The sequence below is a fragment of the Carassius gibelio genome, chromosome A14, assembly GCF_023724105.1.
Source record: "Carassius gibelio isolate Cgi1373 ecotype wild population from Czech Republic chromosome A14, carGib1.2-hapl.c, whole genome shotgun sequence".
NCBI classification, from domain to species: Eukaryota; Metazoa; Chordata; class Actinopteri; order Cypriniformes; family Cyprinidae; genus Carassius; species Carassius gibelio.
In genome coordinates this window covers 6,465,043-6,477,353 of record NC_068384.1, presented here as the reverse complement: position 1 = coordinate 6,477,353, position 12,311 = coordinate 6,465,043, and the positions used below count along the sequence as shown (strand labels likewise).

The window sequence follows — 12,311 nt, the reverse complement described above, 5'->3', positions numbered from 1 at the left end:
CAACCAAAATGATCAACTCTATCCAGACACTGGCTCTCTCGATGCCAGACATTCAGACTGGTGTTTACCTCCATCTAGTGGACAAAACCACCTTAATACACCTCTTCACACTGGATATAGGAACAAATATACAGTATACACATAATTATTGTTCATAATTAGTGATCTGAAATATATAATTGAATGACATATTTTGAAAGAGCCACAGCATTACATTACATTATAATGCGATACATTACATACATTATAAATAAGCATTACGTCTGATACAGAACAGGAAAAAAAGTCATTTTAACAGAAAAAAGTTCGAGTTGCATATTATATGTTTGGCAAATTTACAAAAACCAAATGGCCTTATAAAATAAGCTTACACACACACACACACACACACACACATAAACACACACACACAAAAGAATCACACAAAAATCCAACTGTTTTTCATTACAAGTTTAATTCACCATTCACTGTAAGTTAATCATCACTCTCTAATTCATATTTAACAAAACATTAGAAAATGCACCGTATAACAGCCAGTCTTCTGAATAAAGGTGCACACATGACACTTCCTGCACATGCTCAGTTACATCGCTCACTGACGATTCCTACATCTGCAACAGTCTGTGATGAACAGGGGAGAGACAGAACCAGGAGGAATGTTCATTAACACTGATTAGCTTTTCCTTGGGGATATCTATAGTCCTCGTGATTTCTTTGAGTAAGACACTGTGTGTTACAGCTGAAAAAAGGAAACAATAAGGGTACACATGAAACAATACAGTAGTAATGGGTGTAATATATTTGCATTTAATATTTTAGTAAAGGACGGTTATGACGGAATACTACGTCAGTATGAAGTGCTTTGCTCCTGTATCACCTGCGACGATTGCATTTGGATTTCAACAGCACAAGGTAAAACAGGTAGAGAGCATTTAACTATCATAGTTACTACAACAGCTTTACCTCCTGACCACAGCATGTTACAAGTTCACATTAACTCTTCCATGCAGTCATGCAAAAAATTCACTCCGATGAGTTGCAGCTTGTAAACCAGAGCCTCTCTGAAAAAAAAACAACTACATCCAGAGTACAAAACACCAGCCCATCCCTCTCGAAGCTCTGCAGGTGAGCTCTCTGAGGTCCGTTAGGAAGCAGTTCACCAGAGCACAGGAAGTTGGCTCACCACTTCCTGTGTTAGAGAGTCTAGAGAGTCCTTGCCTGATCGGCTTCACTGGCACATTTCAGCTCCTCCGTTAAAATGTCTCTCCGCTCTCACTCTTCACAACAGCCATGCAATGCACAGACCAAATAAATTCGTATGTTAGGTTGCACACTTATATAGATTTAAACATAATTCATATATTTTTAGGAATGTTAATCTGCGTGTGTGTTTTTGTTCGACGATACAAAATTACTTTTCGTATGACACATATAAGCAACATCATAAAAACAGTCTCTTTCTTTAAAAAACAACAACAACAACAACAACATCCCTTAATAAAAATAAGTTCTATTTGTGTTTTGTTTATTTTACAATATATTTTCTTTTCCGCTCCATCATCTTTCTCCAGGTTTGGGACGAGGGGGGAAGGTTGGCTAATATTACAAAGGGCACTTTGTGCAGCCGCACTCCACGGCGGTCTCCATCTCCTCGGAAAAGGAGGATCCGTCGGAGCACTTGAAGCTGAGCTTCCGTCTCCGGCTCTTGGTGGCGGCGCAGCACAGACCCGAGCGGCAGGCGCTTGGACACCGAGCGATTTTACTGGTGGAGGTGCAGTTTTTATGACCCATATTACGCTTGAGCAGCTCACGGACCATCTCTCCTTGGCACGTCAGCTCTGTGTGGAGGAAGAGACCGAGGACAGATAATCAGATATAGCACTTATATAACAGAGTAATAAATAGATATGTACGGCAAGTTATAGACTACATGAAGCAGCATATGTAATGCATTTAACTGCTGTAATGCAACATATTTTTGAGTGGAACCAGAAAATGCTGTATGAGGAGATTTTATTCAATCATCAAATAACGTTAAGCAGTCCCGTTCGTTTTCGACATGAAGAAATTGATTTTTATTAACAGATCTGCTATGAGATCTGAGGTTATTAAGCAAAGGTATACTACTGACAAAATTATGTTTTACAAAGAAGTCTCTTATGCTTACAGAGATTGAATTTATTTGATCAGAATACAGTAAATATTCATAATATAGTGATAATGTTTTTTTTAAATAACTGTTTTGTTTGAATATATTTTAAAATGTAATTTATTCCTGTGATCAAAGCTGTATTTTCAGCATCATTATTCTGTCTTCAGTGTCACATGATCCTTCAGAAATCATTTTTATATTCTAATATGCAATATATTTTCTGCTCTAGAAACTTTTCTTCTTGTTGTCATTAACTGTGTTTTTTATTGTGAAACTTTTAAGGATTGTTTAATGAATATAACTTTTTTAAGAATAAAAATGCATGCTAATGCATTCTTGCTGAATAAAAGTATTAATTTATTTTTTACAAATAAATACATTATGAATAGTATTGTACATGCAATGCATATTTATTTATTTTGGAATAAAATACACGACAGTGTTAGTATTTTTTGAAATCTTAGATTTTATGGTGAAAATTAAAGACAGTTGAAAAAGTGATTGGGAATAATTGTTGCACACTTTTGAAACAAGATATTATTATTAGTATCAAAATATTATGGCGATACTATTAAAATATTGTTTTTCCCCACCCACTAAAGTCTGGTTACATAAGCAGAAGAAAAAAGTCATTTAAAAAGCAAATTAATTACATTTTGATTAAAGATTATTAAACAATAATAAAATATTTGAATGCGGATCATCCTTTAATTCAGCAAGGGGTAAAAGCAACCTCGCTAGCAAATATCAGTTTTTTTTTAATATGTGTTTAATTACATATAGAACATAAAAACCAGATCTATGTTATGCTATATGTAATGAAACACCATGAATAATGCATGTCTTCTGCAGGGCTGTGTCGCACCTGTTTCACAGGACGGCCCGCTGTATCCAGACACGCAGTGACAAAACGGCTCTCCGCTCTCCGTCACCCTGCAGTCTCCGTGCATGCAGTGCAGCCGCTTGCAGACGGAGGACTCTTCCCGTCTGTCACAGAACGGTCCAGAGTATCCTTCTGCACACGAGCAGCTGTACGAGGAGCCCTTCGGCACACACACACCATGCACACACCTGCACAGGAAGAGAGGGAGGAGATTACCACCGGATACCAGCTCAACTGTGAGTGTCTGAGTACGTGCAGGTTTATGTACCTGTTGTTCTGACAGGGGTTCTGGGAGGTGGTCTCTTCACACAGTGGGCCGCTGTGGCCGGTGGGACACTCGCAGGTCACGCCTGCTTCTCCTCTCTGTCTGCAGGACCCGTGCGCACAAACACCGCAGGAGTGACAGCCCGGTAGGATGCCTTCGACCCCTGACACTCCACCGCCGAGGTCCTGGAGCTCCCCGTTGAGCCGTACGTCATGGATGCAGCCGTTAAAGGACTGGAATGGACGGTCGGGACCCGGTCGCAGGCCTGCTGTGTCAATCAGAGAGGGCACACCTGAAATACGAACAACAAATATTAGCACACGTCGACTGCTAAGGCTAAGGCTAAGGCACTTTGAAAGCATGTCAAAACCAGCCATATTTAATACTTTGAAACCTTTGAAATATGGTTGTGGTGAACAATTAGGTGTTTTTGACTCTTACCGCCAACGTAGAGCTGTGTGTTGTGGTCCACAGCAGGAGGACGGGGGAGTTTTCCCAGGCTTTTCGGTGCACCCTTATCTACGACCAAACTTAGGGTCTGATTCTGGATCAGGACCTCCACCGTGTGGAAAAGACCATCATTCACGGACTCCACACTGAAAGAAAGCAGAAGAAGATAGCTAAATATATACATTTGCTTTTTAAAAAAAAATATTATTATCTGAACTGAGTTTGAAATAAATCATTTCAGTATGTATTATGTGAAATTTATTTATTTATTTATTTTCCCCCATGGAGGCTGTGTCAGTCAAGAGCACACTTGAGATTAAATATGAGACGAATGAATGAATGAAAGAATGAATAAATAAAATAAAAAAGACAAATCAAGCTTGGGGGGAGAAGTGCCTTTAATGAAAAAAGTCTCTTGTGCTCATTTATCTGATCTAAATACAGTATATTTACTTAAATATTATTACAATTTAAAATAAGTGAAGTGACATTCAACCAAGTATGGTGACCCATACTCAGAATTTGTGCTCTGCATTTAACCCATCCGAAATGCACACACACAGAGCAGTGAACACACACACACACACACACACACACACTGTGAACACACACCCGGAGCAGTGGGCAGCCATTTATGCTGCGGCACCCGGGGAGCAGTTGGGAGTTCGATGCCTTGCTCAAGGGCACCTAAGTCGTGGTATTGAAGGTGGAGAGAGAGCTGTTCATGCACTCCCCCCACCCACAATTCCGTCCGGCCCGAGACTAGAACTCACAACCCTTTGATTGGGAGTCCAACCCTCTAACCATTAGGCCACAACTTCCCCCAGTTTTCTGTTTGAATAGATTTTAAAGTGTAATTTATTCCTGTGAAACAAAGCTGAATTTTCAGTGTCACGAAAAACCCTTTAACAAACATTTCTTATAATGTTTCTTACAATAACTTACTGACTCTAAACTTTGAATGGTAGTGTAAATATGACTTGTGAACTAAATGCTCTTTTTTTTTTTGTCATTTCCAATCAAGCTTTTATTTAGTCAAATTTCGCAGTGTGAAAATATTATTTAAATGTGTGTATTTTGGAGACACAAAATGCTTGCTATGAAATGGCCTAAACTGTTTTAGGTTTAATGACAGTAATATCATGACCACTGAATGATCAATCACCACTGAAGTAATTTAACTTTGAAAGTAACATTTTAAGTCCAGATGAAAAGCCTGAATGTGCAATTCAGAATATCTCCCCACTGTCTGAAAATGCCATGATTTCCTCGTTAGGCTCCGTCAGGTGTATTTCCAGTGAATTTGGCACTGACACGGCCAGAGCTTATGTTGTGGGAAAAGGAGAGCTTGTGTTGGCCATGAGTTCACTCTTTCTTTGAGTTAGCACGCTCGAATCACATCCTGCTGAGTTTGGCACTGTGACTGCGTGAACTCCTGAGAGTGATTTTGTTTCACACGGTCATTTTTTAACCATTGAAGAGTGCCGTTTGTTCCCCGGTTCCACTAAACCTCCATGAATCTTCACATAGACTATGAGAGCGTGCTCTGACCAGCACAGCTGGATTCTCACCTGTTTCCTCCTTAGTTTCTTACAATGCAGTGCATGTAGCAAGCTGTTTGGCCCAGATTCTGCTGACTTCTAGGACTGTATAATTTGTTTAAAGGTGAGATTTAGGGTTATTAACTTATCAGTAGCCTCTGAACCATGAGAAAACAGTCTGCTCAGGCTACAGAAACCTAAGTTTTGCATTGTAGTAGTTATTGCTGGATGGAGCACAAGCAGTTACAGACAGCTAGAGACAGTGGTTTGGCAAAGAAGCCCAGAGACCAACAGAGAGAGGAGAAGGGGTGCGAGAAATGATCAGTTAAAAACAAGGTTTTCCTATTTTTGTGTGTTTGGCAAAAAAAAATTATATATATATATATATATATATATATATATATATATATATATATATATATATATATATATATATATATATATATATATATATAAATTTTTTTTTAAATACATATATATAAAAAAAATTAATCACATGTACTGTAAAATAAAAACAACAACAACAAAAGAGCATTATCAGCAAATACATGTTGTTGCAAACAAACAGGCTCGCACCGCAATGAACTCGTTTTTGCGGGCGGGCTGCTAGTATTTGTGCTGGCTCGCAATGCTATTTTCCATTGCTGAAATGCTGAGGCCATAGGTGTGGATAGAGATCAGTGTCCCCAGATATAGGGGGGGTACGGTTCATGGAGGTCTTGGCTGAACAAAGACCCAACACAGGCGCACGTGTGGTTTGCATTACAGGCCCATAATTCAATTCCTGTTTCAAAATAGGCTTTTGCAACAAACATAACAGTCCGCGGGCTGAGACCCCCCAAACATCTCAAGCCCTTCCATTTGATACATCAGTACCACCATAGATTAACTTTATTATAACATAAGGACATTTTCTTCCACTGTCTCTGGTTTTGACAGCCGTCTTTCATTAAGTCGGTCTGAGGGCCTACATGCCGGCTGGGAAGGAAATGGGAAGAGTATTTAGTGGAAAAGGTGGTGAGAGTGGGAATGTGATGGAACAAAGAGGAAGATTCTATTATGAGAACGAAAACATACTTAATCAGAACATAAATCTCACCATGGGGGACAGAAAACATCATTTGGGACTGACAATTATGTTCTTGATCGTATGCAGAGAAGGTCTACCACCACTAGGGGGCACCAGAGATCAACTCCTCAAGATGTAGCCTAGCGCTTGCAACTATTGGCCTTTTGTTCATATTCTGACAGACAGAAAATATCCTGAGGCTGTAATATTTTTAGAACGGGGGGTTGAGAAGGTGGAGTGTCTTTGATGTGCGGCTAGCCTGCATATTAGCTTCAAGCAGCCCATTATGAAGCTCAATAAAAACAAACAGAAACCCGTGGAAGATTTCAGCAACCTCATGTCACCCCTCGCGCACGAGGGGAAGTCAATTTCCTGTCAGCTGAAAATAAAATACTCTGTTTTTCTTCAAGCGAAACCGCATTATAAATGACACATACACAAAGTTAGGAACTATTACCGGCGCCTTCATCTTGGAGAGTTATCTAGATCAGCAAACCTGTAGACATATTTACATTTTCCAGATTCAATTACGCGGCACTATCATTTCCTTGCACTGGCTAAGAGTAACGGACCGCAGCTGTGAAGTCAATTATGCCCTTCTGGAACATGAATTGCTAAAGAGGTTCGAGATATCATGGTGTGTAACCAAGTAGCTGTGCTCCACAGATGGACTAGAGTTAAGAGCTAGCATCAAAACACTTGTAAGTAGCAAAGGACAAGGTCTCATCCTTGGGATGTGAATATGTTGCCTTCCTGAAGCACAAACATTAAAGCACAGTCGTAGCAAAGTTAAGGTTATGGGTTTGATTCTTGAGGAAAGCAAGTACATGATTTGGGTAAAAGTGTAAATGTCAAATGTGTAAATGTAAATAATGGTGTATGCTAATGCTATAGCTAACAGGTAAATATAAGAAGAACACAAAATCTTTGTTAGTGGACAGTTAGCATTAGCACCCCTTAGCCCTGACCATTCTTTCTGCTGTTGTAGCATTAGCGCCGTCCCACTTATCCAAGCCGTTCTTAGAACACCACAACCATTCGGTCGTCTCCAACCCAAGGAACTTCAGGTCCAGTCACGGTTCAGGCTGAATTACCACTACTTTCCCCCATTCAGATATTTTGCTTACTCTGGAACTTAGTGCTAATCTCGGGCGAAATGAAAACAGGCCGTAAAAACCTGACCCTTCCTTGTTCACCCCAGCGCTGCTCAGTGTTAAACCCAGTTGACATGCCAAACATTAGCTGCATTTGGAGAGCTGTGGTTAGGCGTGGTGCAGGATGGCGAGCCCACGCTGAGCAGCTGGGGGCAGGGAACACTGTAATTCTAACATTCTCATTCAATTTCCTGCAATGGTTTCCACAAACCGCCGCTTCTGCTGACGAACTGGCCACACCGCTGCTTAAACTAATACTCAGATTAGCGTGACATTTAATAAAGGGCAGCGCATTAGCACGCTGCATGGGCCCAAGCATTCATCTCATGGTAATGAGGCATAGTTAACAGCCTTCGTCGCTCTCGTCCCCAGTGCATATATCAGTCTCTCTATCCCTCGCCCACACCTTCTGTCAAGGCAGGATCACATTACAGAGATAAGTGTCCTTCACTCTTCGTCGGCTTCATCTCTCTGGGGTCCGATCTGTCTTCTTTCCCAGCCTCCCATTTCCTCTCACCATTTAAATTTTCTTCATCATCATTCCTTGTTTTTTCCTGTCAGGGATCTCGTCTCTTGCTGAAGTTCAGCAGGGACGAGGTGTAAGAAGAGCTGAGTGGAATCTGTAGATGGTGTGGGAATCTTGCAAGTATCCTCCTCTGATCTTCGCCCCACAGAGTCTTTATGACCCAGTTCCACATTTGAAGTCAAGCACCCGCAGAGAGCCACTGAACCAGACTCGGCTCAGGAATGCTCCAACCACAGCCTCAAACCTCTTGCTTCCATGGTGGGAAAACCAAAGCAAGGGAGCTGCCCGAACGCTGCACCCATGTCCAAGCATTGCGGCGTAGGATGGGTTGGAAATTGAGCAGCTGGATCTCTTGGCTCTGGTTACACATTGTTAGGACTATGACATGAAGAACTTGAGAGCACGTTCGCCAGACAGGGGTGTGTTCCATGCAGTACCATGTCAAAAATAAGCTAAATTGAGACGGAAGGACCTTGCAGTTCCTCTCTTCACATGTGACTCTCATTCTTTACCTCATGACAATGGGCTGCAGATATGCCAAAGCCAAACGGCACATTGTCGATTGGGAAAAAACAAGATAATTAGAGCCTGAGCATGGATCTATGATTAATTGTGGGAGCCATGATGCATCTTGGACTTGGCAGTAGGGACCTGCCAACAAATTTACTTCAACACCACTGCATATTAATTTAACTGTTCAAGTACACAACCAATTCCTCTCTCTCTCTCTCTCTCTCTCTCTCTCTCTATATATATATATATATATATATATATATGCATGTATTGCATCACAGTAAGCTCTTAGCAGGGTTTAGCTAAATTAATGATACCATTGGAGATTTTAGTCTTTCCCCATTTATGTAGATAGAAGCAGTACTTATATCTCTTTCCCTACTTAAAAAGACCCTGCCTGGGATATTTTAAGGCCCTGTCCACACGGAGACGGAGCTTACCCCAATCCGATCTTTTTTTTCTCGTCTCAAGAAATATCCGCGTCTACACGAAACCGCAAAATGATGTAGTATACATGCCAGACCAGTATGTGGCGCTGTAATTCTGCCACAGACATACACTAAAAACGGAGAAGAAGACTTGGACTATGCGCATAAACCTTGCGCGTGGTACACAAACGAACATGGAACAATACATTTTTTTAATCAGTGTTAATGTTAGTTAATAAAAAGACAATTGTTCAGTGTTTGTTCATGTTTTTGTTACTGTTACGGGACGTAGAGGTGTCTGACTAAGGGGGAGACGTGGGCTGATGACTTCATTGTTTCAGAAAATATACGGATTAGCCGTCCAGACGAAAACGCAAAGACAGCGTTTTCAAATTTATCCACTCTGGGACCCGGTTTAAAAAAATTGCGGTTTCACCTTGTGAAAACGCCGGATCCGTGTGGACGAAACGCCTATCGGATAAAAAATTTGTGCATATTCACAGAAACGCGTCTCCGTGTGGACGGGGCCTAAGATGACTGCCAAGTAAACCATCTTTCCTTGAAACAACAGTCTATTCCTTCTCTTATCTTCTCCTTGCACGCTCTTAATGCATGTTTGCAACTAATACTAGAAGCACCTGAATTAAGTGCATGTATTCTCTGACCGCAAAGACAAGGGATCTGGTTGAAATGTTATTTTTCATGCTGAGGCTCAATCGATTCAGCCCTTGCTGTGGGCGGAAGGGAAGAGTAGCCCTCTGCAGCAACAAAGGGAGGCACTGGATCAATACAAAGTCATCAAGCAGGCAGGCAAGGCCTGAGCACCCAGATCACTACGGTTCACGTCTACTGCCTGCTAAAACAGCTGCCGGTCACAAACGTTCATGCCCTACTCCTGCAGACGTAGATGAAAAAGATTCCAGCGACACTGATTGACGCCGCATACCCATTCTTAACAGACACAGCCAGACAAGGACACAGATTTCTATCTCGAAATGCTTTGAAACTATACGCTTGTCATTAGGTTTGTGTGCAGACTGGATTTAAAAGCTTGAATCTTGGCTCTTGGAACGCAATACAGAGCCTGTGCTAGCTTAATGACATCCACAATGACCCACCAGACCGGAGTCAGGCACCATCTGCGCCAGACTCAACAAGTCTGTTGTCTGCTGAAAGGGCAGGAGGTGAGGGCTGAGAGCTCTGTGTTTACGGGGGTTCAAGTGAGCATAGAAACCATGGCGCTGTAGCACAGAAGCTTTCACATGGGAACCGAGCGAGAGGAGCAAGCTCTCGCCTGAGGCAGATTCAAACAGGTCATGTAAATCCGGGCTCCTATATGGTTTTATGATGTGCCACAAGCTTATAGGGATTGAACCTCCCTGAGAACGGAGAGAATTCGTACCCGCAAACATGCCTTTTTCACCCCAAACTATTCTGGATGAGAGCAGGGGGCCTCCTTTGAAACACAGTCCCTTTTTTATGGAAGATGATGAATGAGTGTTTTAAATAATTTAGGGCGGTATATGTCTATTTATATTATGGTGCAGCAGAAACGTCTGGCTGTATGGGTTTGTTTACTGTGTAGAACAGAAGTGTGATTGTGTTTGTGGGTCTGCTACAAAACCTAGTGAGCTGAAGAGGCAGCTGGCTTCTAAGAGCATCATGACTAAAATTGAACCTCTTAAGTGACTAATTTGTAGGGTTCTACATAAGCAGCAACAAATAACATTCCTCATGTGAGATGCACTGGAGACCTGTGGCTGATTCTGGTGTTAACATGTTACTAAGATAACAATGCAATCCTCTATTAAACATAAATATCCATAGCATGCACAAATAAAAGTGAAATGCCAATTTTAAAAGTATGCTAAACTATTTTTATCCATACATTTCAGCATTTTTACTGTTTTGGTATATGTAAATTAACAATGTGTACTCTTAATCCATGTTATCTGCATTGAGATATACTGTTTACATTTATTTGTAAACAAAAAGCAACTGGCTGGCGTTAAATATGAAATCTGACAGCTCCAGAGTTTCTGTGAAAACAGATTCAACAGCTTCATTTTTTAATTCTCACTAATGGACAGTCAGATCGAGCACGTCCTGATTTTGCCAAGTCCGATGTGTTCCTAGGTCAACATATTTTGTTGACCCTGGAACAACATTTTACTCCAAAAATATATTCTTAACCATATCCCTACACCTAAACCTAACCTTAACCATGAGTAATCCCTAAAATCAGAGGAAATGATAGATGAATGACACTGATGTACAAGCACCAAACACTGATTTTAAGCATAAACTTCAAAAAATCTATAAACTGGTTCTTCAAATCTGATTGGTTAATCACAATGTTGTCCCAGGGTCAACAACGATGTTGTCCCAGGAACATGTCTCACTTGGTAAAATCAGGTTAGGCTCAGATCGAGCCCAGTGCATTATGGGCATTTTCCTACCTTTTTGGCAAAAGGGAACACCACAGCCCCTTTTCTCTGTTTGCTCATGTGGCATCGATTTAAATAAAAATGACTTTCTACTGGTAGACAGCCAAGTTTTATTAAAAGCCCATCTTTTAATTACCATATACAACAACTTGTCACTGGGGCAGTGACCTTAAAGGGACAACTCTCGACTACCCCTAAAAGGTGCATATTACCTAAATCACTACTATGAACCTTTTAGGGGTACGTAAGGCACAAAGTAGGGTTGTGCAATATTTATCATCTGTGACAATATCGTAACTGTTGTTTAAAAAGCTGACATTATAGAGTATGTATGAGTACATGCAAAAAAAGCCAAAAAGCATTCACTGTGTGTATTAAAATTGCAGTTATAATGCCTCTATAATTCATGTTATGAATGCAAAAAATATCCCAGTATGGGTTTTTTTTCCCTTAAAATACAACATGCAGAGTATGTGTGTGTATGCGGTCTATCCTCACCTGTACACTGTGGTCGGGGGGTACTTGGCAACATCGTAGATCAAACGTATGTGTCCCTGGTACAGCTCTAGGGCGAGTGGGTCATGGTCCTCCTTATACAACAGGATGCCATTGTCTTTATCTGTGGCTACCTACAAAGATAGAGAGGGGGGTAATGGGAAAGAGACAGAAAAAGATCAGTGAAGGAGGATGAAATACAACATGCACACCGAGACCATAGGACTGACGCTTAACTCCATGTTTAGTCGAGGGCATCAAACTGAACGCCTGCGAGCAAGCTGTGATGGAAAACAGCTCACGTTTATATATAAGCACTAGGACGAGAGAAAAGAAACTGCTTACATTCATATCCTGGAGGCATGTGAGCCGTTAATGTGTCCCTGTA

At 41.1% G+C, this 12,311-nt stretch overlaps 1 protein-coding gene across 1 annotated transcript in view; it reads right to left on the bottom strand.

The window, feature by feature from the left end:
- Positions 1-435: 435 nt before the first annotated feature.
- The window catches only part of LOC128027348 (slit homolog 3 protein), a 163,405-nt gene continuing 151,529 nt past the window's right edge, over positions 436-12,311 (bottom strand). The window contains exons 32-36 of the mRNA XM_052614891.1: positions 11,927-12,057; positions 3,742-3,896; positions 3,304-3,592; positions 3,018-3,223; positions 436-1,838 (exon numbers count right to left, since the gene is read on the bottom strand). Of these exons, the coding sequence (XP_052470851.1) occupies positions 1,603-1,838; positions 3,018-3,223; positions 3,304-3,592; positions 3,742-3,896; positions 11,927-12,057 (1,017 nt within the window). The 3' untranslated portion in view covers positions 436-1,602. The remainder of the gene's footprint in view (positions 1,839-3,017; positions 3,224-3,303; positions 3,593-3,741; positions 3,897-11,926; positions 12,058-12,311) is intronic.